Source organism: Peromyscus maniculatus, chromosome 22 (assembly GCF_049852395.1).
Source record: "Peromyscus maniculatus bairdii isolate BWxNUB_F1_BW_parent chromosome 22, HU_Pman_BW_mat_3.1, whole genome shotgun sequence".
Classification (NCBI taxonomy): domain Eukaryota; kingdom Metazoa; phylum Chordata; class Mammalia; order Rodentia; family Cricetidae; genus Peromyscus; species Peromyscus maniculatus.
The window spans coordinates 43342164-43369904 of record NC_134873.1 but is presented as its reverse complement, the minus strand read 5'-3'; the positions used below and the strand labels follow the sequence as shown (position 1 = coordinate 43369904).

Here is a 27741-nt window from a genome sequence, read left to right as displayed (position 1 = left end):
CCCCACTGCTGCAGGGCAGTGCCTTCTCGCTCTCGACCATCCGCCTCTTCTTTCCCTGTAGCCTAGTGCTCTGCCTGGTTGCCTGCAGGGGCGGAAGCGTCTGTATTTCACCTGCTGGACACAGTGCAGCAGCCGCCAGCTTCATGGACCTTTTGGACTGTGTGACTGAGAAATTTTCAAAAATAGACTTTTCTAGTCGGGCATGGGGGCACGTGCCTTTAATCCCAGCACTTGGGAGGCAGGCAGGCAGATCTCTGTGAGTTCGAGGTCAGCCTAGTCTACAGAGTGAGTTCCAGGACAGCCAGGGCGACACAGAGAAACCCTGTCTCAAAAACCAAAATGAAACAGACAAATCTGTATCTATATATAAATCTCTCTCTATGTAGATATCTATATATATGCTTTTAGGAGCTGGGAGATTGCTCTGTGGCTAATATGCTGTGTGAGCATAAAGAACCGAGTTTGGATCCCTAGCACATACGGATATATAACACCAGTAAAGGGGATGAGGAATTATGCATTTCCTGGGGCTCGCTGGCCATGCAGCCTAGCCAGCACTATGAGCTCCAGGTTCAATGAGAGATCCTGTCAGAGAGAGAGAGAGAGAGAGAGAGAGAGAGAGAGAGAGAGAGAGAGAGAGAGAGAGAGAGAGAGAGAGAGAGAGATGAAAGAGGGGGTGTGTTGGTGGGGTTGTTCTGGGAGCTGTAATACGGGAATATATAATGAGCATAAGGACCACAGTTCGAGTCCCAGAATGTTGGCCAGGCATGACAGCTGCCTGTAATCTCAGCCAGCACTTAAGCAAAGACAGGATCCTGGTTAGCTAGACTAGCTCAAGTCGACAAGCTGAGGGTTTAGTGAGAGATCCTGCCTTGATAGAAAGTGGAGAGTACTCAAGGAAGACGCCAACATCAGTGTTGAGCCTCTGCACACATCCGACCTGCACACTACACATACATCTATAAGGGAGAAAACCCATGGAGAGTGGTCACGATAGACACTTAAATACATGCATGCATCCACACAAAAAATGTCCTTTTGGAGAACACTTTTAGATTCGGGTTGATAAGTACAGTGTTTCCATTTGCTTTCTACTTGTTCATATGCACAGACTTGCTCACATCAGGTTTTGCTGCTTTGTGCTTTTTTGCTTACATGCGTTATATTCTTGGCTTTTTGGAACAGGGTCTCACCATGTAGCACTGGTTTATAATTGGATATGTAGACTGGGCTGGCATTCAATTGGTTAATCATCATGCCTCTGCCTCTTGAGTGCTCAAACTACAGACTGGAAGTTATGTTTTGGAGTTGTGTTTTAGCAGTCAGGTTTGTCCCATGTCTCTTCTATGTTTGTTACTTGTACTTGGTAATGTGTACTAGCACATTCTTATCATCTGGGTTCTATTTCCACCGGAATTCGCTCTTGGTAGTGTACTTTCTAAAACTTGGGACAGATGCGTTATTTACAAAGACATGTGTGCACACAAATGCCATACAGTGTATTTTCACTGCCCCGTCCACATAGTCTTCTGGCTGACTTCTGATCTTTTCTACTATCTGCATGGTTTTGTCATTTTGAGACTATCAGAAAGTTGGAACCTTTTCAAATGGACATTGTTTTATTTATTTATTTATTTATTTTTAGTTTTTTTTTTGTTTTTTGAGACAGGGTTTCTCTGTGTAGCCTTGGCTGTCCTGGATCTCACTCTGTAGACCAGGCCTGCCTTGAACTCACAGATCCACTGCCTGGCATTAAATGGGCATTATTTTAAAACTGACATTACAATTTTTTTTCTGAGTGTGTTCTTGTACACACCTTCATTCACATGTGCACTGGTGCCATGACAGTTGTATACAGATGAGAGGACATCTTACAGGAATTGATTCTCTCCTTTTAACCATGTGAGTCTTAGGGATCAAACTCAATTGTCAAGCATGGCGACAAGGTGTTTTCCAACCAAACCACCTCACTGGCTCCAGATTGGCATCTTTAATTTAGTAATGTGTGTTGGAGATTTCTCCATGCATTTTCATGGCTTATGGTACATTGCCTTGTGGAACTAAATAGTATTTGACATGATTTGCATATAGCCATTCACCAACTAAAAGATGTATTTGTTACTTCATGTTTTACCATTTATGAGTGAAAACTACTATGAACTTTGTTTTTCTGTGGGCACATGTTGTCTTTGTGTAAATTCACAAGAGTGTGACTGATGCATTGTGATGAGTATGTTAAATGTTGTAAAACGCTGCCACACTACTACAGTGAATGGCAGTTGCTGTTGCTTTGAATCTTTACCAGCAGTTCGTATTGTCTGCCAGTCTTCTAGACTTTGGCCATTCTAATGGTGCGCATCTGTCTGTCACTGCTGTCATTTGTATTTCCCTGATTGCATGTATGGAGAAGTCTTTCTGCATGCTTATTTTCCATTTGAATAGGCTCTTTGGTGAGAAGTGTGCCCTGGTTCTTGGCCCATTTTTGTTAAGGTTAGGATGTCAGGGTTTTTTTGTTTGTTTGTTTTTTGTTTTCTAATAATTGGCCTTCAGGAGTTCATTGTTCATTTTGAATAGTATTTTTTTTAAAGATTTATTTTCATTTTATGTGTATTTAAGTTTTATCTGAGTGTATGTTTGTATCATGTGCGTACCTGGTGCCCACAGATGCCAGAAGAGGGCATTGGATCCCCCCGGGACTGGAGTTATGGATGGTGATGAGCCGCCATTGTGGGTGCTGGGAGTTGAACCTGGGTCCTCTGCAAGAGCAGCCAGTGCTCTTTACTGCTGAGCCCGCTCTCTAGCCCTGGATTATAGTCTTTTATTTGGTAAGGTTTTTTTCTGTATATTTTCTCAAAAACTATAGTCCTTCCCCCTTTGGCAGTTTTCCCCTCTCCAAATGTGTGTGTGTTCGTATGTATGTGGATATGAGACATGCTCGTGCATGCCAGTGTCAAGATCAGAAGACAGCATTCAGGAGTTGGCTCTCACTACTTACACCTTATTGGAGGCAGAATCTCTCTTATTTCTGCCACTGCCCCGAAGCTTCTGGGCAGCTCCTCTGTCTTTACCTCCATTTTGCCTTCGGAACGCTGGGATTGTAGGTCAGTGCTTCCAGATCTGCTTTTTATGAGTCTCAGAGATCTGACTCACGTTGTCAGGTTTTTGGCAAGGACTGGTACCCGTTGAGCCATCTCTCTAGTCCTGGATCTGGCAGTTTCTTTTTACAAAGCAGAAGTTTTTCATTTGAATGTAGTCCAGTTTATCAGTCCTTTGTTTTGTGATCTTGAGCCTTTGGTATTGTATCTAAAAGTGATGACCAAGTCTAGGCTCACCTACATTTTCTTCTATATCTTCTAGAAGTTTTATCATCTTGAGTTTTAAGTCTGTGATTAATTTTAATTCTTTTTGTTTTTTTAAAGATTTATTTATTTACATATTTTATGCATATGAGTATTCTATTTGCATGTATGTTTGCATGACAGTAGAGGGCACCAGATCTCATTACAGTTGGTTGTGAGCCACCAAGTGGTTGCTGGGAATTGAACCCAGGTCCTCTGGAAGAGCAGCTAGTGCTCTTAACCACTGAGCCATTTCTCCAGGTCCTAATTTTAATTGTTAAAAAATGTTGAGTATGTGTGTGCTGTGTGCATGGGGGGCAGACAGAGCGAAAGAGGGACTAGCTGGCCTGGGTCTACGCCACGGTGCAGTTTGGAGGTCATTGGACGACTTTGTTCAGTCCTTCCACCGCTCTGTGGATTTCCGGCACCGTCCTCAGACCGTGGTGCTTATGCTGCCGTCATCACCTTTCCTTGCTGAGCCGTCTCACCAACCTCAGTTTGAGGTCATTGTTGAGGTAAACCTGCATCTTGCAGTGAGGATATGCAGTTAGCTGGGTATGGTGGTGCACACACACCTTTAGTCCCAGCACTCGGGAGACAGATGCAGCCAGATATGAATTCAAGGCCAGCCAGAGCTACATAATGAGATCTTACCACAAAAAAGAAAAAAAAAGTGCAAGTTTTATTTTTATTTAACTTAAATGGTGAAATGAGTTGGACAACATTCTAAATTTTTACCTTAATTTATTCTTAGCTGTGACCGTCATAGATGCTTTACCATTACTTATTTGTAACTCTTGTCTGATTCTGGTCCCAGGCTTGGAGCACTGGCTGTTCTCAGCTCTCTCCTTACTAGGAAAAGAATGTTCATTACTACTAGCTAACACCAGATGTAGTCTGCCTGTCTTTGCTCTCATACCATTTGATATCTTTTCATAGCGAACCTAAGACACGTAAGGAATAATGGCTATATGACAACCCTTTCCCTGGAAGGCTTTTCTGTTATGAATAACATTTTACCATCTATTCTTGTTAATCTCTAGCTTTTTGTTAGATTCTGTTTGAAGAGGGGAAATTTTAGACTTCTGAATACCTTATGGGGTATTGATTTTCCTGCGTAGAGTAGACATTCAGTTTTCTCCAGTTTTAATATCTTCTAAGTTGAATTATGCTTCCCGTAATCATAGACTTGTTAATTTTAACTGCCTTGAGAACTGTTGATGTGCCATATCAGAAAAATAGGTGGTTTTTTTTGTTGTTGTTGTTTTTGTTTTTTTACTTCCTTCTCTTTATCCCCAATCTAGTGGTTGTGCTACTCTTGGGGAGCATGGAAATAATTCATTAACTTACTCATTTATGTTCTCTGGTATAACTACTATGCATACAGTTCAAGAAAACTAATCCCATAATCTTAGTTTACAAGTTCATTGGAGAGGCACCAAACTTCAGTTATCAGACACAAATGAGATGAAAACAAAATGAAATAGGGCCTTCTTGCAAATCCTTGATAAATAATTTCAGAATGATCCCTGATAATGATGAACAGCAGCTGTGGCCCAGGTCTTTTATTCTAAAAAAATCCTCCCACCCCCCAGACATGGTTCCACTGTGTAGCCTGGCTATCCTGGAACTCACGCTATAGACCAGGCTGATCTCAAACTCACAGAGATCTGCCTGCTTCTGCCTCCCAAGTGCTGGGACTAAAGGCTGGGCTCCCACTGCCTGGCCATTCTGCAGATTTTTTAAACCCCCGATTTGGGAAGGCTAATGCTACAGGTGAAAGGGGCTTTGTCTTTTCTCCACTTCTCTCCAGCTTCAACTTTTCTCTATAAGTTTGAAAATTATAGAACAAAGCCAAGACATCAGGCAAGGGAAATACCTAGCAAGATTCATATTTTCTAGGTGGCTTCATAAACAAGAAGATCAACATTAAAGGTGGCCAGTTTAAACTGTGAACAAAAATCATTGTCTTTGGAATGTATTGGAACATCTTTATTTGGGGATGGAGTGCTCACATGTTCTCACATAGCCCAGGCTAGTCTGGAACTGACTATTTAGCCAGAGCTGGCTGTGAACTCCTAGCTTTCTTGCCTCTACCTCCCAAGAGCTGGAGTGACAAGCAGATTACCCCATCTGGCTTTATTTTTACTTTTTTGGTTTTTGAGACAAGTCTCACTGTGTAGCTGTGGCTGGCCTGGAACTTGCTAAATAGATATCAATAAGCCGGGCTCATTCCTACCTTTTAAGAGTCACACATGCAGGGCTGGGGTGATGGCTCAGCAGTTAGTGCACTTGTTGTTCTCGCAGAGGATCTGGTTCCTTTCCCAGCACTCACATAGCCGCTCACAACCATCTGTAAGTTCATTAGGGGATCCCATGCCCCTTCCTGGCCCCACACAGTGCACAGGTATACATGGAAGCAAAGTACCCGTTCATGTAAAATGAAGATGGTTTTTTTTTTTGTTCTTTTAAATAAATTTTTGAAAAAAGCTACACCTGGTGCAGCGACCCTTTGAGCAGTGGCTCTTGTTGCTGGTGCATTTGTCTGTTAATGGCCATGCCAAAAAATTAAGGTAAGTTCAAATAATGCAGAAATACCTTAAATAACAATCATAAAATTCCACTGTCAGTAGCTCCGTAGGTAAATTTGAATAGTATAACCTTATTCTACATCCTACATAATAATAGATGTTGACAACTAGGTAATAGCAAATTCAGCATTGTTTTTGATCTGCTTTTGATTCATCGCTCTTCTAGAAATGAGTATCGTGTCGGCTGTTTCTCCTTGAATTATACTCTGATGAGACAGTCTCTGAAGTTATCAAAATAATTTCTCTAATACTAATTGTTGCTGTTCATTTTTCTTATTTGGGGCTTTGACTCTGAGTTTGACATCATGATTTCAAATGCATTGTAAGACAGGAAGAACATTGAGATAGTATCAAAAACCCACTTCCTTTTTATGTGCAAAAATACAGAGCTCTGACAGCAAAACTGATACTTTTAGTTGAAAATTGATAGAAACTCTTGATATTTATACCTTTCAGCCAAATAGGAACAGACTAGAACTCAGAAACTCAGTCCAGTATTGAATCTAGCTTATTGATTTATATGTAAAGTAGAGGAAATTACTAGTTTCTAGCTTTGGTTCTTAGCTTTCAGACAGGAAACATGTTCAGAGAAGAGCTTAATGGAATTTCAAGTCAAGGTAAGGTGGAATGATGTCAGAAAAACTACTAATAAAATCAACTGTCTCTCTTACTGTTTTTTGGTCATAGCTAAGGGAAATTTCTGTCTTTCCCCCCAAATATGTTATAAATACTATAATATGAAACAGCTGCATGGATAATTGTTGTTTGTTTTGTTTTCTCCCTTAGAGACAGGATCTCGTTATATAACCCTGGCTGTCCTGGAACTTATGTAGAGCAGACAGACTAGCTTTGAACTGACAGATTCTCCTGCCTCTGCCTCCCAAGTGCTGGGATTTAAGACGCTGCATGGTTATAGTTTTTATCTTGTTATAAGGAAAAGTTGTGAGGTTTGGTTTGCTTTTGCTATTTTTAAGAAAAAAAAAAAGAGTCAGTGAAATATTCCTTTTCATTGTAAGGGATCCCTGTTTCCCAGAGCACATTACTGTTAGCATATAGTCAAGACTTTTTTTTTTTTAATCAGTAATTTGCTAACAGGAGTTAGAAAATATGGTAAATCCACTAGCCCTCTGGCATTTTTTTATATGTGCTAAGTTACTGAATGGGGAAGATTGGGTTCTCTTTCAAGTACATCCTAGAAACGAAACTTGTGACAAAGTTAACTTAGGTTGAAAGACTTCTGGGAGCTGTTCTTGTTGATAGTGGCTGAGGTGAAGGTTTGGGCACAGCCTGTGTTAAAGATGGCTGTACTATTAGGACTGAGGCTTTAAGGATAACCAGAAGCAAGGGAAAAAGCTTCTGTCTCCCAAGTGATAGAATTAAAGGCCTGTGCCACCAGGCCAGGCTTGATTTTTATTTGAACATTTTAAATGTATGTTTCAAATGTCTGTAAGTTGATAGTAATACTTTAAAAACTTACGCCAGTTGTGGTGGTGGTGATGGTGCACTCCTTTAATCCCAGCACTTGGGAGGCAGAGGCTGGTGGGTGGATATCCATGAGTTTGAGACCAGCATGGTCTACAAAGCAAGTTCCAGGACAGCCAGGGTTACACAGAGAAACACTCTCAGAAACAGAACAAAACAAAACAAAACTTAGTTACTATATGGTTCCTGAAGCAGCAAATTACCACAAACTGTGTGGCTTAAGTAACACAAATTTGTTCTCTCACAGTTCTGAAAGTCAGTTTGTAAGCCCAGGGGTCAGCAAGGAAGCTATCCCTCCAGAGGCTTTCAGAGAGACTCTTCTGTTCCTTGCCTTTTCTGGCTTTCTGTGATGGCCAACTAACTTGCATTATGGCCACTTTATTCTGACCTGGCTTTTTCTTCACCTTCTCTGAATCTGTCTTCACTATGTCTCTTATAAAAATACTTTGTTGTGTGGGATGTGATAACACACAACTTTAATACCAATGCTTGGGAGGCAGAGGCAGGTGGATCTCTCTGAGTTCAAGGCCAGCTAGGGCTGTAAATTGAGACCCTGTCTTGAAAAGTAAAAAATATGTTGTTAAGACTGACTGGCATAATCTAGGTAATATAATCATAAGATACTTAGTCCTTTCACCAATAAAGCAATGTTCGCAGGCTCTGAGAATTCGGATATTAGCACATGTTTTCAGTGGTCACCACTGTCAGCTATTCCAGGTACTTATTCATTGTTCTGAAAATAAAATTTAAATCTTGCCTTTGCTCCATACTAGCTTTGTATCTTTTCTCAAGCTGATTCAGTTTTTTGATAAGTAAATATAGGTTATGAGAACTTATATAGCAGCCAGTGTGTATCTTTGTACTATTTTATTTGCACAGAAAAGAATGTAATGATACAAACCTAGTTATTTAGATTTAGTTATCACTGGAAATAGAATTTCAGGAGCTTGGAATAGAAAATAGAACTTATGCTTTTGTTAGAACATAGAAGGTGCTTTTTTTTAAAGCTGATTGTTATATCAGTTCCTTCCCATGTATATAAACATGATAGTTATGAAGATGAGGATACAGAACCAAAGTTAAATTGTCTTAATATTAGAACATTTAAGAGTAAAGTTGTATGTTGTACTCTAGGCGTTGCTTATTTTACTATGTATATTTCTTATTTTTGTGTCAGTTAGATATCTAGCAGCACATACTTCATGTGTCTTAAATCTTCATGGTCTTAACCAATACCATTTTGCTATAAATGTTTTCAGGTCAAGTATTTAAAAAGAAAATATTAGGCAAAGTGTATTCTTCAAGAGTCATCTCTAGGTTCTTTCCTCTCTTAAATTGAACTTTCCTTGCTCTCACATGAGATGTCTGAACCAACAATTTTCATCTTTCTCCTTAACTAACATAAAATGTATTCATTGATCTTGTAGAAGACATGAGTTTGTTTCCCAGCATCCACAATTGGGCTGCCCACAGTGCCTATAACTCCATCACTAGAGGATCTGATGCTCTCTTTTGGCCTCCATGGGCAATGTCCTCAGATGTATGCATATGTGTTCGTGATCATGTGTGTGTGCATACACACACACACACACACACACACACACACACACACACACACACCTTATTTTAAAATGGGGCTGGATCGATGGCTCAACAGAGTACTGGCTGCTCTTCCAGAGGACCCGGGTTTAATATCTATCACCCGCCCATGGCACCTCACAACTATCTGTAACCTCTTTCCAGGTGATGCCACACCCTCTTCTGGCCTCTGTGGGCAACAGGCATTACATGGATGTAAAAAATAAAATTTTAAAATGTGCTCACATGATATTAAGTTTTATAGAGCATAAACATGTGCCTGCCATGACTTCAGTGTGGTCCATTTCAGGCTATGCACAGCAGATACGGACGGCATAGGAAGTGGTTGTTTCCAGTAGAGAAGTCTTCAAAACCCGTCTTGAACAGATAGGCTGAAAACTTGGGACCTGAGGGAAGGAGTGACAGGGTTGAAACAGTGGAAGAATTTTAAAGCAGAAATGGCCTTTTTGTCTTCAATTTAAACCTTTCATAACTTCCCACCATGTTGTCATTATTCATCTTCAAGTTTACCTTAGGACCATAGATACTACAGTTCTAATTTGATAACATGGCTCCTTTAATCAGTTCTAATATAGTAAACAATGAGAAGTCATCTATACTAATACTCGCCCCTTCCCCGTCCTATCATCCTGCACTAGAACTTTCTGAGGAAATAAACTGAAAGGGGAGACTGTTTGCAGGACAACTCCAAAGAGAAGATCCTTTCCTAAAGTGTTTGGTCACAGTTGTTAACAGGTAGCAGCATATGATCTGGGGAAGGAGTGGTGCTTGATATCAACTCTGATAACAAATGTTTCCTTGTCAATTTTTCCCTAGTATCATCTAGACTGTCACAGCCATCCTCTCCTCAGTCAGGCTGCCCATCACCTACCATTCCAGCAAGTAAAGTCATTTCTCCATCACAGAAGCACAGCAAAAAGGCATTAAAACAGGTAAGCATTAAGTCTCTGTTTATCAGAAGAATAATCTCTCCAATTAAAAATAATTAGGAAAGCTGGGCTGTGGTGGCACATGCCTATAATCTCAGCATTCAGAAGACAGACAGGTAGATCTCTATGAGTTTTGAAGATCTCTGTGAGTTTGAGGCCAGCCTGGTCTACAGAATGCGTTCCAGGACAGCCAGAGCTACAGAGAGAAAGCCTGTCTAGAAAAAACAAACAAACAAACAAACAAACAAACAAAAAAACGAATAATTAATAATAATGAGAGCTACATGGTGTTTCACACCTTTAGTTCTGTCGTGTAATGGACAATGATGTATCGAGGTCCTTTTTCAATAAGACACTTCATCAAATCTTCTGTTAATTACTGAAAATTGTTTGAAAACTTGAGATTGATGTCTTCACAGGGTAAATGTCTGCAATCGGCTAATTTGCTGCTAGTAATTTTTGTACTCTGTATCACCCATTGTATGTAGGGTTTAACATGGTTTTGAAGACCCAGATTTTTTCCTAGTTTGCTGAGGTATGTGTTCTGAATCATGAATAGGTGTTTACATTTTAAGAGCTTTTCTTATGTGTGTCTGGTTATTTTGGGGGTACTGAGGATGAAACCCATCACTCAGTGAGCAAATACTTCTCACACTGAGCCACATTCCCAATCCTCAGGTTGGTTTGCTTTGGAGCTTACTGCAATGATTAGGTAGATTTTTTACTTTTAATCTTATATATAGAATCATATTGCTAGATTTTTTTAATATTGTACTAATTCTAAGTATGGAATAGAACCTATGTGTTTATTCTTAAAAAAAAATAGCTTATGCAAATTTTTTTTTTAAATTTTAGTTTTTAAGCCAGGTGTGGTGGCGCATGCCTTTAAGAACACTCCAGGGCCAGGCAGATCTCTGTGAATTTGAGGCCAGCCTGGACTACAAAGTGAATTCCAGGACAGCTAGGGCTGTTACACAGAGACACCTGTCTCAAAAAACCATAAATAAATAATAACTGAGTTTCTAGTCAGCTGTTGTTTTGTAGCACACATCTGTAATCCTATTACATTGGAGGCTGAGGGAGGGAGGGAAGAGTTGAAACCATCCTGGATTGTACAGTAGCAAGACCCTGTCTTGCAGCATTCTTCTACTGTAGTGCAGTTTTGAAATACATCATAAAATAAACTGTGTAGTTGTTTATTTTATTCTAGATTTGGGGAGAAAGTTGTAGAAATTGTCTTTACTCCCTAGGTTGAATGAATAGTATGTAAGACTCCTTTTCCTTGAATTATACTGTTCTTTGTTGTTATTATATTAGTCAATTGCTTTGTCTCCTTTTGTATCAATTTTGGAGATTTTTGTTAGAAAATGGTCCATTTCTGTGCCAGTAAAGTTGCTCAGCTGGTAAAAGCACTTACCCCCGAACCTGAAACCCTGAGTTGATTCCTGGAACCCACATGGTGGAAAAGAAAACTACCTCCTTGGCATTGTTTCTGACTTTTATATACATGCCCCCCCCAACTCTATAATATAATAAATAATAATATAAAAAAGTAAAAAATTTTTTACCTGATTTATTGCATGTACTGCTATAAAGTTATATAATGTTTTGTTTTTTCATTTGTCCTTGTTCATTTCTTTGTTCCCATTGTTAATTGCCAGTTGAGTTTTCTGTTTTATTGGAATTTTCAAAGAACTGGCTTTGGATTGTTTTTTTTTTTTCAAGATAACTCCTTGCTGTGTTGTTTGGATTGGCTCAATATGCATTCCAGGTTGCTTTTCCCCCCTTCTTTTTCTCTTTTTTTCTTTCTTGAAATGCTTTGTCTGGCAGCATAGTCACATAATCCCAGTACTCCGGAGGCTGTAGCAGGAGGATTCTAATTTCAAGGCAGCCTGGGTTATATAGCAGCTTCTTCCAAGAAGAATCTAATAATCAATAAGTACAAACTGACATAATTTTAGTCTCATAATTTGGTATGAACTAGGAGATTGTATTATATCAAGAATTGACAAGTAAGGAGACAATGGTTACTCCTGTACTGATGCAGTATAGTAAAAAACAGTCATTAAATACAAATGATTGAATATAGGACCTCGTGCGTGCTAGGCAAGTACTCTGTCCCTGAGCTATATACCCAGCCACTATAGCTTTATTGGAGAAAATTTTATAATACCTATTAAATTTTAAATGTACATGCTTCATGAACATGTGATTAAACATTTTAGTGCTTATGTTAAGAAAGATACACAGAAAAATATTAGCATAAAAATTTATTAATAGTAAGAAATAGCAAATGGCCTAACTGGGATTAAAGTCGTGTGCCAACACCACTCGGCTCCATCTTTTTATTTTTTAAGATTGATTGATTTATTTATTATGTATACAGTGTTCTGCCTGCATGTATGATGTCTGCAGGCCAGTAGAGGGCACCAGATCTCATTATGGATGGTTGTGAGCCACCATGTGGTTGCTGGGAATTGAACTCAGAACCTTTGGAAGAGCAGCCAGTGCTCTTTAACTGCTGAACCATCTCTCCAGCCCTCATGTGCCTTCTTACAGAACTAGAAAACAATTTTAAAATTCATATGGAAACATAAGACCCTGAATATGAATAGCCAAAGCAATTCTAGGCAATAAGATTGCTGGGAGCATTACTGTACTTGATTTCAAGTTGTGCTACAGAGCCATTGTAACAAAAACATGATACTGACATACATACAGATCGATGAAACTGAATAGAGGACGTACAATGTAAATCCACAGCTGTAACCCTCTGCCTTTTGAAAAAGCACCAGAAATAGACAGTGGAGAAAAGACAGCCTCTTAACAGATGATTCTGGGCAAACTACGTATCCATGTGTAGAAGAACACGATTAGATCCCTTTTGGAAATACTAACTCCCAATGGATGGAAAGACCCTAATATAAGACTTGAAACATTTAGAAGAACAAGGAGAAACAATTCCAGGGCATATGCAAGGACTTTCTGAAATCAGTAGAGGTTTCCCAAAAGATTTAAATTGCGGGGCTAGAGCGATGACTCCGCAGTTAGGAATGCTGGCTGCTCTTGCTGAGGACTGGCTAACCCCCGCTTGTCAGTCCAGTTCCAGTGGGGTCAAATGCACTCTCTGGCCTCCACAGACTCATGTGCACAGACACATGCAGACCCAACACCCATTCACATAGAATACAAATAAACCTAAAGAAAAGTAAAAACAGATTTACCATATAACCCAGCTAAGTAGCTTGGTATCAGTTCTGTGACACCCTCTCCCCCAGGGGGAAGAAAAGCGCTGTCTAAACAGCTTAAGGGAGGAACAGTTTATTCTGGTTTTCATTTACATGCCTGTCATGAGAGGTCTGGCTTGATGTGAAAGACATGCGGCAGCTGCTCTCGCCTACGTTGTGGAGGGTCTTCTCAAATTAGTGAACCCAGTCTAGAAATCCTCATGGACTGGTCCCACATTTGTCTCCTAGAGGAGACTAGATGCTGTCACCTTGATGGTGTTAATGTCACAGATCCTTGAATATTTAGCCCAAGGACTCTGGCGGGAACACCTGCATCCAGTGTTGCTTGCAGCCACATTCCCAGTGATGAAGTTGTGGGATCCACCCAGGTGTCCCAACTGGATAAACAGTGTATAGACAATGTCATTTGTTTTCGGCCATACAAAGAACAAACTTAAAGCATTTTCAGAAACATGGATGATAAATAAATGGATTAATCTAGTCCATGAAAAGCAAATACTAGTTTTTCTCTTAGTTTTTGGTGCTTAGGCTGTATATAGACATATAATACCAAGGTTGTACATATAACCTGTGAACAGACACAAAACTGTTTAGGTTACTAAGAAAAGATAAGAAGTAAAATACACTTTATCTACAGTACATACTTACATGAAAATATCCTTAGTTGTATAATGCCTATACATGATAAAAAAAATACTTGTAAATCCTAAGGGCCAATGACATGAGTCACTGGATAGAGATACTGCCAAGCCCAGTGACCTGAGTTTTATCCTTTGGAACCACATGATGAACACCAGCTCCAGAAGTTAGCCTCTGACTGCTACACTCATGCCCCTGTACATACTCTTAGATAAGTTTTACTACAGTATGTAGATAATAGTGCTGTTCACAAAATGCACAAAAGTAGTGCTGTATTTAGTAGAAGTGTGTATGGGAAAGTATAAAGAAGTTTAATAAATAAAATAAATTGACCAGTGCAGTTGGATTGCACATTAAAACTGAAGTGATAGTCAAAAAAGAATTTGGCTTTGAATTTAAATGAATAATTTTTAAAAATGTATTTTTAGCTTTTTATGAAGGATTAGAATTCATAATTTTAATTTTTTGAGATTGAGTGTTAATGTATCGTGTTGGCAGACCTGAAACTCAGAACGATTTTGAGTTTCTGCCTCTGCCTCTTGAAAACTATGATTAAAGATGTGGGCCACCATTCCTGGCCCAGAATCCCCAAACATTTTAAATTATGTGAATTTTAAAGTATTTAGAAGTTGTTTTATTGAAAGTTGTTTGTAGGAGAGGCATAGTGTCACACACAGAGCCGCTGTGTCGGTGTTGGGAAGTGAGCCTGCATCCTCTGCAAGAATCATCTTCTCTGCCCTTTTCATCCGTGTGTGTGTGTGTGTGTGTGTGTGTGTGTGTGTGTGTGTGTGTGTGTGTCTTTGTCTTTGCACACACATGCATACACATGGGGTTCAGAGAACAACTTTTGGGAGTCACTTCTTCCACAGTATGGGTTCTAGGGATCCAACTCTGACATCTAGGTTTGAAGACTGGTGCCTTTACCCACTGAGCCGTCTCCCAGACCCTCTTTCTTTTTAAATGGTCACTCTAAATAGTATCATGTTATCTCTATTAATTAAGAACCTCTTAGAAATAAAAATGAGCTGAAATGGCCAGAAGGAATTAACTGCTGTTGTTAGGACCTACACTGCTGTGTCCCTTGCTCTCTGTTTATTTCATTGCGGTAAGTAACTAAGACTATCATTTGGGCAAGTCTCTTCACTCTTACTCAAGGTAATACAGATACTTATTAAACTTATTAAACACCTGTGAAGCATAAATAATACAGATAATTGCTCTTTTCCGTAGAATCAATGCTTAGAATTCTGTTTTCAGAAATGATAAAAGTGTGTAATTCTCAATTAGAAGATTGTAAATCCCTTGCTTTACTGCTGAATTTTAAGTTCTGAAGAAAATCAAATGATTTTTCCTTACTGCTGTATATAATGGAATAATCTCGTCCTCCCAAAGTTCCCAAATTCCATAGGTCCTTTAGGCTTGTGTCAGTTTTGTTAAATTTCGGCTTTTGTTTGTGTTGAGTGGATGTCAGAGTAGTTCTCGACATAAGAGATGCCACTCACTGAACACCAGCTTGGTTCTTACTACCAGTTTTACTTTATAGGCCCTGAAGCAACAGCAGCAGAAGAAGCAGCAGCAGCAGCAGCAGCAGCAGCAGCAGCAGCAGCAGCAGCAGCAATGCAGGCCAAGCATGTCCATCTCCAATCAACACCTCTCTCTCAAGACTATCAAAGCAGCTGGGGACCCTCTACCTGCCAAACCTGGTAGGCAGTTACTAGTCTTCTCTCCCCAATAGAAGTTTCTTTTTATCAGCATATTTGTGCTTTTGATGTTGTGAATTTTTATACTGTATTGTTTATTTTTAAATTGCTATTTTACTAGCATAATCTTTCTGCTGCCACAAAACTGATATAAATCCTAGGATAGGACTGGATGGTGGTGGCACATGCCTTTAATCCCAGCACTGAGAGGCAGAGGCAAGCAGATTTATGACTTCAAGGCCAGCCTAGTCTACAGAACTAGCCAAGGCTACACAGAGAAACCCAATCTCAAAAAACAAAACAACAACAAAAAACACACTCAAAAAAATCCTAAGATAAATAGGAAATATTTTCATATAAAATTATTGTATACTTGATTAAAAGTGCAGGAGTGAGATTTAGAAACCTATATTCATTAACCTTATGAATCTGTTGTTTCCAAGGTCAAGGTGAACTCTGTGTATATGTAGGCAGGTACATGTGTGTGTACATGCTTGTTGAGGTCAGAGGATAGCCTCATGTCATTTCCCTGTACCATCTACCATCTATCTTTTGGTGGTCTTATTTTTTGTATCATTTTGGACAGGGTCTCTCACTGGCCTGGGACTTGTGGTTTAGGCTAAACTGGCTGACCAGCAAACCTCAGGAATCTTCCTGTCTCCACTTCCTGGCGCTTGGATTTCAAGTGTACTGTGCTTATTTTGGCTCTTTATGTGGTTTCTGAGGATCATACATAGGTCCTTATGCACACACTGAGGACTTGGCCCTGGGGAACATGCAGAAGAATTCATACACAGAGAACTTGGGCTTGGGGTGCATACAGAAGAATTCACACACTGAGGACTTGGCCTTGGGATGCATACAGAAGAATTCATATTGCCAAGTCCTCAATGTATGAATTATACCCACTGGAGTTTATATATTGAGAATTTGCATTGGGAATGCATGCAGAATTCACATCTTCCAAGTGCTGCCCCAGGCAGAACACCTTAGATTTTATACCTTGAAGGTCTGGACCAGGGTGCAACTCAGACAATTCTACATTTTGTGTTCTGGTGTTGGATGCCATAACATTTTTACGGTGAATCTGTGGCCTTGTACTCGGGTCACAGGATGCCCTACCTTGCAGTCTAGGCTTATGCTTGAATTCCGGAGTGGGCTCATCTAGCAGCTTGGTTTCTGTGCGCCCCTCAGAAGGTTTTATCTCTTGTGACTGTGGCACAGGGTTGATGTCTAAAGACTTAGGACTTGTTCCCAGGCCCAACTCAGAGGACATCACATCTTGCAACTGTTGCTCTGAATTGAATTCCATAGATTTCAGGTCTTGAAGCTTTGTACATAATTCTGATGACTTGATATGTTGCAAATGTGGCTCGTGACTGAACGGTATCTCTTTTATGTAGATGTAACCGTCTTTTTAAATAACACAGCCGATTCAGAGATGAAAGCCAAGAGGTCAGAGCAATAGCTGAGAGCTGAGATTAAAAACCTTACCCTTCACTGCCGCTGCTGTCCTACTTCCTATGTGTTTGTGCTTTTTATTGACTTTCTATTCTACCTTCTCATTGGTTGTAAACCCAACCATATAACCTCCTCGTCACTGCCCATCTATACAGACCTCCAGGTCTTCTATGGTTGGTATTGAGATTAAAGGCCTGTGTCTCCATGCTGGCTGTATCCTTGAACACACAGAGATCTGCCTAGCTCTGCCTCCCAAGTGCTGGGATTAAAGGCGTGCACACCACCGACCAGTTTCTGCTATGGCTTGCTATTAGCTGTGACCCCCAGGCAATTTTATTTATTAACATAAAAATAAAATCACATTTCAGTACAATTAAAATATCAGCATAGTTTTATTTTTTGAAGTTGTTGCTTTTGACCTAATTTGTGAGACTTCTTGCTTCTGGTTTCTGGCATTGAGTTCAGAAGGCACCAAGCTATAAATCTTTGAGTCCGAGGCCTGCTTAGAGAATCCCACAAACTGTGATTCAGCACCATGCTTGATCCCTGTATCCTTCATTGTGTGGACATATATGGGCTCAGATTTCACACCTTTCAACTTTGATCCATAGTTGACTGACTCAAGTTTCATACCTTGAAGGTGTAATTCTGGTGTTAACATAGTTAATTTCCTGTCCTGTATATGAGCAGTTTCCAACAGTAAAGGTTCCCTGTCAAGTGCCTTACTCAATATCCATTTTAAAGATTTTACATCTTGCCACAGTGGCTGATCAATTCAGATGACCTCACAACTCTGTTGTGTAGACGGCTTCAATTCTGTAGGGCTGGCACTTTGAGACTGTAACCTAAAGTTTGACCCTATTCATTTCTTCCTTTGAAACTCAGATACTGGTATCCACTGCACAGATTTTGTACCTCCAATTTGTGGTTCAGTATTTAGTGCCACAGTTCTTGCATCCTGAAGCAGTGGCTCTAACATTGGCTCCAAGGCTTTCACTTGGTACACCTGTGATTCTGGAGTCAATGGACAAGGTTTCATACTTAGTGCCTGTGGCCCATATTGGACCTCTTGAGCTTTTACATTATGAACAACTGGTTCAGGAGCCAATTCAAATGAGGGTGCATCTTTACATTGTAGTTTAGAGGTGAGCTCTATGGGTTTTCTACTTGCAGGTTTGGATTCTTGTTCTGACCCCAGAGACAATATATCTTCCGACTCCAACTGTTTGTTCAGTTGGTCGAACATCCCACCTTTCCACTCTGCTGAGCTTATGTGGTCATCCTGTCTAGGCTCAAGGGTGAAATCCATGGGTGCCCTCCCTTGATACTGTTGTGTGGAGACTAAATCCATGAATCTTACTCCTTGGATACCTTGTGTTTTGGCTTTATTCACAGGTTTTAGACTTTGCTGCTTCAGACATGAGACAATCACACGTTTGCTATCTTGTGTTTGTGGCTGTGAAGTCAGTTCCTTGGCTTTTACATTGTGTTGATGAGGCTCTTGCAACACCTCCATAGGCTTATCTTGAAACAGCATCCCTGGTACAAAAGTCCCGGGATTCTCCCCTTGCTTCTTTGGTTCAACCAACCCCACAGTTTTCAAATCTTGAATTCTTGAACCTGGAATCAACTTCACAGATTTCATCCATCTGACTGGGAACTACTTGGGGATATCACTGTAGATTTTATCCTCTCTAGACATTGTCCTAGAGTTAAGACTGCAGATTTCCTGTCTTCTAACTGTGGTCCTGAAGGTGGTAACTCAGATTTTAAACCTTTCAAGGTAGAGCCTGGAAGCAGCTCCTCATTTATCTCCTGCTTGTGTCCCTGGGGTTGACAGCTTAGATTTGACTTTTCCCAACTCTGACTTTGACCTTAACTCCATAGTTTTGAGATAATTGGGTGTTTCATACTGCAAAACTCTGATAGTTCTGGAGGCAACACAAGCTTCTTATCTTCAACCTGTGTCTCTTGGCTTAATGGCCAAAACAGTTCTGGCATCAATGCCCGAGGCTTCCTATCTTGAAGCTGAACACCTGGCATGAACTGTACACATTTGAAACCTTGGTGCTAGGGCTCTGGATCGCATCAGAGAATCTCACATGTTGCAAGCATGGTCTTACATTTATGTCTACTGGCTTCCCAGGTTATGGTTGTGGCTGTGGTTCTGGAATCTTTGGCCTCATGATAAAATCTGATGATCTGGTTTCTGGCCCCAGAGAACATGGTATTTCATCATGAGATTTCACACCATAATGTGGGGGGCCTGACATGAAATTTACTGGGTTTTCTCCTTGAAGAAGTAGCCCTTGATACAACATTGGAAACTGGACACTTTGCAATTTGGGCCCTGGAATCAATTTCAAATTGACACTGAGCTGCTGTGGCCTAGATTTAACTCCACAGATTTCACATTTGGGGACTGTGTCCCCTCAATCTGTTCCTTCAGTGATAAACTTTGTAGACGTGGCTCTGGTTTTGTCTTTTCAGGATCTACCTCTCCTGCAGATGACGGCTGTATTACATTTACAGAGTTCTCCTTTTGCAACTGTGATTCTCTATCCATTTGCCTAGACTTTATTTCCTGGACCTGTGGCCTTGGGATCACATCTTTAATATGTGGTTTGTGTCCTGTAGTTCGTCCTGCAGGTTCTACAACTTGTACAGGTGGTTCGGTGATTACTTCTGCAGACTTCATATTCTGGGCAAAGGACTCTGATTTCTCACCTTGCACTCCTGGTTCTAGACTAAACTCCAGAGATCTCACTTCTGAATATAGGTCTATGATGGTTCCCTGGGTATCATCAACTTTAGAGAATGTCAATCTGAAGGTCTCTGTGTCTTCATCTTCTGGTTTCAGAGTTCTTTCCGATGGGTTAGTAACTTCTAAACCTGGTTCTAGAGTCAACTGAACAAACTTCACATCTGGGGGCTGTGGCTCTGGGGCCATCACTCCTGAGGTCATTGTTTGCACTTCTGAATCTAGTAGCAAATCCAGAGTATCTTTAGTTGCACTTCCTGATTCTGGAGTCTCTTCCATCTCTTTTACAACTTGGGTCCCAGGTTCAAGAGTATCTTGGAGTGGTGGTGAGTTCATCTCCACAGATTCTGAGGTCTGGCTCAATGGTGCACTGGACTCATTCCTAATGATGATTGTGGCAACAGAGCAGATTCTTCCACCTGCCGGCAAGGTTCAGAGGTCACCCTTGTTTCTGAGACTGGATGCTGTAGGGTTAGTCCTTCAGGTTCTAGGAAATGATAACTTGGTTTGGGGGTTGCTTCTAAAGATTTTGTTGTATAAAAGTGTGTGCTTGGGATCAGTTCATCAACTTCCATACTCTCCACCAGTGCCTCACGAAGTAGACTCCTACCTTCTACAAATGGAGTCTTTGTATCCTCAAGCAGTGGTACAGAGGCTATCTTATCAGAGCCAGTGCTTTGTGAACATGGTTCTGGGGCCAAGTTCACAGATTTTATATCTCCAAGTGATGGTCTTGGAGTCAACTCCACCATTTTTATATCTCCTTGTAACTCTTGTGATAGAGCTGAAAGAGCTTCTTCCATACCTTGAGACTGAGAATCGGAAATCAAATGTACTGATACATTACTGTGCTTCTGTGGACATGGGGCCAGCTCAGCAGACTTTTTGTTTTGGAGTCATGGTTCAGTTGTCAGTTGGCCAGATTTCACATCTTGAAACTGAGACTCAGGGGCTGATGGCACAGATGTCTCACTTTGCAGTTGTGGTATAGGGGTTAATTCCTCATATTGCATATTCTGCTGATTCAGTTCTGGAGCCAAATCTATACATACCACTGTTGAAGTTGGTGATCCATATTTTTCCATTTCTGGGACTAAATCTGTGGTTATGTCCACAGATTTCACACTTTGCAATCTTGGATCTAGGATTAGGTGCTCAGATTTTACATTCTGTTGTTCTGGGGGTAAGTCCATTGAATCCCTAACCTTAGGCTGTGGCATTGTACCCCCCCCCCAAATATTCCATTTCCTGAAGCAGTGGTATGACTGGCCCTACTTCAGCTTCTGGAGCTTGATGCTTTTGGCCCCCTCCTATAGGTACTGCACCTTGATCTGGTGGTGCTGGGATTGTTCTCGTGGATTCCATTCTTTGATGATGTGACTGTGGTGTCTCCATAGGATCCTTCACTTGTGGCCAGTTCAACCCCATAGTTTCTGTCATGTTGTGACTTTGCCTTGGGCTCACCTCCGAACAGTTTAAGTCTTGGTGCCATGGGGTAAACTCTGAAGGGTCTGTGACCTGATGAGACAGTCCTGGAGTCAGTGACACACACTCTGTGCCTCGAGATTGTGGCATAGTCCCCACGGAGACTCCAACTTGACCCTGTAACCCAGAAGGCAATTCCAGAGCCTCTTTGATTTGAGGCTCTATAATTTGTAGTGTTGTGATCATTCCTGTGGGAGACGCCTGGACTAGCGGGGTCACCTTTAGAGCATGCAGGGCCTGACCTGACGGTAGTAGGTCATCAGTCATTCCTGGTGGTTCCAGGACTTTAGATGGTGGCTGTGGAGGTACGCTTCTAGATTCTACAGTTCCTACTGGGACAGCAGTAGTCGGAACATCTGGTTGAGCTAGTGCTGTGGATATCGTTCTATATAAATAAAACACTGATGGCCAGTGACCAGACAGGAAGTGTAGGCGGGACAAGGAGAGAGGAGAATTGTGGAAACAGGAAGAAGGAGAGAGAGACACTGCAGCCACCGCCAGGAAAAGCAGCATGTAAAGACGCTGGTAAGCCACCAGCCATGTGGCAAGGTATAGATTTATAAAAATGGGTTAATTTAAGATATAAGAACAGTTAACAAGAAGCCTGCCACAGCCATATAGTTTGTATGCAATATAAGTCTCTGTGTTTACTTGGTTGGGTCTGAGCGGCTGTGGGACTGGCGGGTGACAAAGATTTGTCCTGACTGTGGCCAAGGCAGGAAAACTCTAGCTACAGGTTGAGCTGACACTGGGGTCAAATTTTCAGCTGGAGGCTGTGAGCCTCGAATCAAAGCCCTAGATTTAGTAATGTGTGTCTGTCCTAGTGGAATTATCTGCATGACATCCATGGCTTGTTTTGCCACTGGAGACACTTTTGTATCTTCAGTGTCTTCAGGCAGTGCACTTGAGCTAATTTCCATTGCATTTTGATGTACTGGACTTGGAATAATCCTGATGTGTTTTGTGGCTTGATTCTGTGACCCCAAGGTCATGGTCAGTGTTCCCATGTCTTTATGCTGAGGCTGGGGAATCATTTCCACAGCTTCCACAACCGTCTGCTGTGGCCCTCGACTCATACTTCCTGGTCTTTTGGCTTGATAGTTATGCAGTGTATCTGTCTTCACTGATTCCATGACTTGGTATTGTGGCTTTGGGGCTATTCCTACTGGTTCTATGCCATGTGGACTTAATTTGTCAATCATCCCCATGGAATCTGTGACGTGAAACAATGCCACAGGAGTTACCTTCATGTCATCTGTGACTTGACTCAGTCTTGAGGCCATGCTCTTTAATCCCGTGGTTTGATCCTGATGATGGGTTACTTCTATCGGTTCAATTACTTCATTCAATGGCTGAGGAGTTATACTCACTGTTTCTGCTTGATTTGGTGGCTGTGGGGAAAACCCCACAGAGTCTATCACCTCCGACTGTGGTTCTGGGTTTATTCCCATTAAGTCCATAACCTGAAGCAAGGCCAGTGGAGTGACCTTTATGCTGTCAGTGGCTGAAGGTGGTATCTTGGGTGTCAGCTCCACATTAGTTAGTTGTGCCTTTTGTGTCTGTACCCTTTTTTCTGGAAGACCTATGACCCTCTGCTCTATATTCAGCTCTAACACATGCTTTGAATCCTTTTTCACTAAAGCTTGTTCTTCCTGAATTATGTTAACCGCTAAATTTCTGGGAGATGGAGTGCCTGTTGATATAACTAAAGGATTATATCTAAGTTCTTGGCGGTCATCATGGGGTTGTGACTCCCTGTTTGAGGGAAATGGCTGTGAAATCACTGCTTCCATCCTATGGACTTCAGAATTCACCCCAATGTTCATGTGGAGATGAAATGATGGAGGATCTGGAGATGTGTTGGTATTTTGCTCAGCACTCTGAGGAATGAGTGTAGGTAACTGAGTTTTCCGGAGCTCTTCTTCAGGGACTCCTTGTACATCCATCAAATGATTGAGTATGTTCCAGGATTTCTTCACGGGCAGAGGCACCACTTCTTGCTGCAAAGTAGAAGCCTTCTGAGACATATGTCCTTCCAGTTCTCCTCTGATCAAAGGAGAGAGCTGGAGTGGAGCCCATACCAGGGGTCCTGGACTCTCATCCAAATCAGAATCTGACCCATGATTTGATTGAAAATGAGTCTCTCCCTTATCTTTTGTTTTCTCTTGCTCACAAGGATCTAAGGATTCTAAAATAGAGCTAATGAAGGAAGTTTGAGCTTGTAAGGGAGGAAGAAGTGCCAAATTCAGAGAAAGAGCTGATTTCTCAGGATCTGTCAGCCGAGAAGTAGGCAGGGCTGTGCCAGGGCTCCTGGGCATAGATGGTTCCTTCTGGGAGGAAACAGGTCCACTATCGCTCTGGAATTGCCAAGCTGTTCCTTCATGAAACATTGGAAGACAAGACAGGCTGGAGCTGTTGTTGGATGATGCAGAGGACATGCTGTAGTCAGTAGAAGGCTTTCCCTTTGTACAGTGACAGCTGGGTGGGACAGCCTCCTGAACCACAGCGTCAGAGACGGAGGAAGAAGTCACATCTCGGGATTCTGAAACATTCAGCTCCATAAGCGTTGATCTGAGAAACAAAGAGAAATGTTTTCATTTTCTTTGGAATCAGTAGGGAAATTAGAGAGAATGAAGGGAGTGGCTATTTCAAACCCAAAATATTTCTGGTCTAAGGGAGAGATGAGGGAAAAGAGGGATTGCATTCACAAACATCAATCATTTATGTAAAGAATTCCTCCACCAAGAGCAGAGGAGACGAGTCCGTCAGTAGCGTACATGCTATACCAACAGAGAAGCTGAGTTCCCTCCCTAGAGCCCACAGGAAAAGAAAAGAACACAGTGCCCCAGTGCCGGGCAAGCAGAGACAAGTCGATGCCCTGGGCCTCACTGGACAGCCAAGAATAATCAGTGAGTCCCAGGGAGTGACTCTACCTCACAACACAAGGTGGATGGCTCCCAGAAATGACACCCAAGTTTTACACAACACACACACACACACACACACACACACACACACACACACACACACACGCACGCACGCACACGCACACACACACATGCACACACACACACCACACACACTCATATTTCAAAGTCAAACAAGAGGCATGTGTTTGCTCGTATGTAATATTAAGAGACAGCACGGGAACACCGAGCCCTAGAGAACAAAGCAGAATTTCTAAAGAAGGCTCTAGGAGATTATGAAATTAAATACCAAGATAAAAATTGTGTATGGGTACATACATACTTGGGGGAATGTCCCAAACTCTCATTAGGTCCAGAAGGGTGTCAAGACCCATGAAGAGTATCCAGACTGAAGAACTCTTCAGTGTAGACTGAAGGGGCAGCTGACAGGGTGTGTGGCCACGTCTGCTGATGTCCGGCCTTCAGCCTCATGGGGCTCCGCTGACTGCTGGTTCTTCACCTGGTTTTGGAATTTCTTGCTTCTTACCTCACCACACACACTCTCGTTCACACACCCCTCCCCTTTCCTCTCTGGGAGAGTGTCCCGAAGTGTGGCCCCCTCACTGATCTTCTTCCATGTAGTGAGGCTCCCTAGGGCGTCTCATTCCTTCCTTCCATTTCTCTCTTACCCCCGTGAGGTAGATATTTGTGAGCCTGACCCTTGAACTCTTCGTCACTGGGTCAGGTCATCTCGTGCTGCGTGCTCTTTTCAGGTGTCCTGCTTTGTTCCTGTTGTTCAAATCCACACGTGTCCCCATGTGTGTGACGTTGGAGAAGCTGTTGCAGTTTTTAATCTGCAGAATGCACAGGGCAGCACACCTTGCTGGCCGGATTGAGTGTGCACATGGAGCTGGCCTGCAGGAGGCGCTCTAGCCACTGCACTGCTCCTGTGTCATCCCCTCACCAAAGCTCAGCCCCAGAGCCTGGAGCTGCTCAGGGGTAAAGCGCTTGCTGTGCAAGCAGGGGGTCCTGAGTTCTGTTCCCAGCACCCACATGAAAACTAGGCACGGAGGTGTGCATCTGTGACTGTAGTTCTGCGGGGTGGCCATAGAGGTGGACAGGTGCCAAGAGTGTGCCAGCTGTGCAGTCTAACAGCTGTGAGAGACCTACAAAACAGTGAGGTGTGATGGCAGGCAGATCTCTGTGAGAGTTCAAGGCCAGCCTGGTCTACATGGCAGAGTTCCAGGCCAGTCAGTTACTCTGTCTTTAAGATAAACAACCATAAATAAGTAAAAAAGATAGAGTGCAATTAGAAGAAAATGCCCGAGTTTGACCTCTGACCTTCACATACATATACATGGATATGTACTCCTCCACCCCCCAATCAACTTGATAAGTCCCTTGCTGGGTTACCTTGACAATTACTTGTGCAAGCCTTGTTTGGCTTTTTTGGTTTTTAGTTTGTAAGGTGGCAGCAGCAAACCACTTGCTTCAAGTTATTGGGAGAATTTCCTGAAGTCGAGCCAGAAGCTTGGTGTACGTAACAAGTGCAGAGATGGAGGGGGTATGGAGGGCTGCTGTGATGGGTTCTGTTTTTCCATGGGTTTATTTTGAAGCCTGAAGAAGTTGGGAAGTGAGCAGGGGTGGGAGGGCTGGCTGGAGGTGAGAAAGCCAACACATGCTGAGGGTTATTTCTGCCCTGACAGATTGGGGAGAAAGTCTGTGGTGTCTACAGCAGCTGTAGGTTCACTCTGCAGTTTTCAGAGTGCAGTGACTGCAAGTCTGTGATGTTGTTGGTTTGTTTTTCTTCTTTATTCTTCGAGGGGCCAGCCACCAATTCCCACATAATTCACACAGAGGCTTATTCTTAATTACAAATGCTAGGCCTTAGCTTGGCTTGTTTCTAGCCAGCTTTCCTCAACTTAACTGATCCTATCTACCTTTTGCCTCTGGGCTTTTCCTGTTCTCTGTCTTCTGTAAATCTTACTCTGTGGCTTGCTGTGTAGCTGGGTGGCTGGCCCCTGGAGTCCTCCTCCTCCTCTGGCTCCTTCTCTCCTCCTGGATTTTTCCTTCTATATATTCTGTCTGCTAGCCCCACCTTTTCTCCTGCCTTGTCGTTGGCCATTCAGTTCTTCATTAGACCATCAGCTGTTCTAGACAGACACGGTAACAAAGCTTCACAGAGTTAAATGCAGCATGAACAAAAGTAACAACCTTGAAATCATACTCTGCAGCAGTGTGATGTAAGTAGAGAGCCTGTCCTTATTCCTGCTGCCGGGCCCCTTCCCAGGCTTCCCGCATGCCCATGCACATGACCCCTCTGCTGCTTTAGATCCAGTTGTTCCTGACTGGGGCTGGACAGTGATGCTTTGCCTGCTAGGAATGCAGACTCTCATTACCCAGGGTGCTGGAGCACTTGCATGTAGGATTGTGTATTTCCAACAAGTTCCCAGCTCATGGGCCACACCGAGTAGAAGGGTTCTAGAGTATTCTCAAGCTGGTTCTTTAGATGGTTCTGTGTGCCCCCATTCAAGGAGTGGAAGACTAAGGATGCTGTTTGGCATCTCCAGGGAAGCTGCTTTAAGATAAGCAGCTTAATGTAAATATGGCAAAGGTTTTGTGTTATGTTGTAACCTGTTAAATCCACCAACCAGTGTTCAAAACTCTGAGGTACAATCTGAGAACATGGTATTGTAGAAAGTGGCTAAATGGCAGGCTGACTTGGAGTAGTGGGAGGGAGAAGAGATGCTTTTCTGGGGGGAGAGGGATTTGAGACAGGATTTCTCCGTGCAACTTTGGAGCCCGTCCTGTAACTCGCTCACTGTAGCCCAGGCTGGCCTCGAACTCACAGAGTTCCACCTGCCTCTGCCTCCCGAGTGCTGAGATTAAAGGCATGTGCCACCTCCACCCAGCTGAAGAGATGCTTTTTGAGGGTTGCATGTCAGTGCATTGGCAGCTTATCATTTGGCATTTAGGAAACTCTTTTAAGCAGCAGTAGATTCATCATCACAGTGCTGGTGAAAGTTCATGAGTCCTTCACTAAGATAGAGGAAAATGGACATCGGATTCATAGTGAACATGGAGTCAAATCTGCTACCTGTGGCAGAATATCTATGCTATGATGCTCCAAAGTGCAGACACAAAACATCTTTCTCAGCACTGTCTACACAATTTCAAAAATGTCCCCAGAAAACCTCACTTACTTCTTAGCTCCCACGATCCTGGTGCTCCTCTGTGGCTTAAAGGCTGTGGGTCCCGGGGTCTAGCAAATCACAAGCACACGAGTGAGTGCCAGGGACCTCTGAACCTCATCCACAAAGAGATGACTCCCCCTTGTGCCTAGACGGGAAGCTCTCACGGGCAACTCCTTCAAATGGAAGGAAGGTGGGTGACACTTCCTAGGAAACGTGTGCCATGCTATATTTCCACAGTGTGAAGGCGGGCTGACAATACCGGGGCTTTCATTTTTGCCCATTCTCAAAGCCCTATCCTAGAGGAAGGATCGAAAACGGAGACAGAAAAAAAATAAGAAAAGGTACGGGAGGCACTGGGGATGCTGGAGGAAGATAACTAATTACGATCTACCGAGGAACTGAGTCCGA

The 27741-nt window shown here is 42.2% G+C and overlaps 2 protein-coding genes across 15 annotated transcripts in view; one reads left to right on the top strand and one right to left on the bottom strand.

Annotated features, from left to right (window-relative positions):
- Window positions 1–27741, bottom strand: part of LOC143270260 (dual E2 ubiquitin-conjugating enzyme/E3 ubiquitin-protein ligase BIRC6-like) — a 310541-nt gene that overhangs the window by 195912 nt on the left and 86888 nt on the right. The gene's annotated exons all lie outside the window — the stretch shown is intronic.
- The window catches only part of LOC143270259 (putative Polycomb group protein ASXL2), a 316750-nt gene that overhangs the window by 245198 nt on the left and 43811 nt on the right, over window positions 1–27741 (top strand). For 7 of the 8 annotated variants that reach the window (XM_076559530.1, XM_076559528.1, XM_076559531.1 and 4 more), the window contains 2 exons: window positions 9827–9942; window positions 15370–15529. In XM_076559530.1, coding sequence (XP_076415645.1) covers window positions 9827–9942; window positions 15370–15529 — 276 coding nt within the window. Of the gene's footprint in view, window position 1; window positions 6547–9826; window positions 9943–15369; window positions 15530–27741 lie in introns of those variants that run through there. The other variant, XM_076559534.1, reaches the window with a different exon arrangement.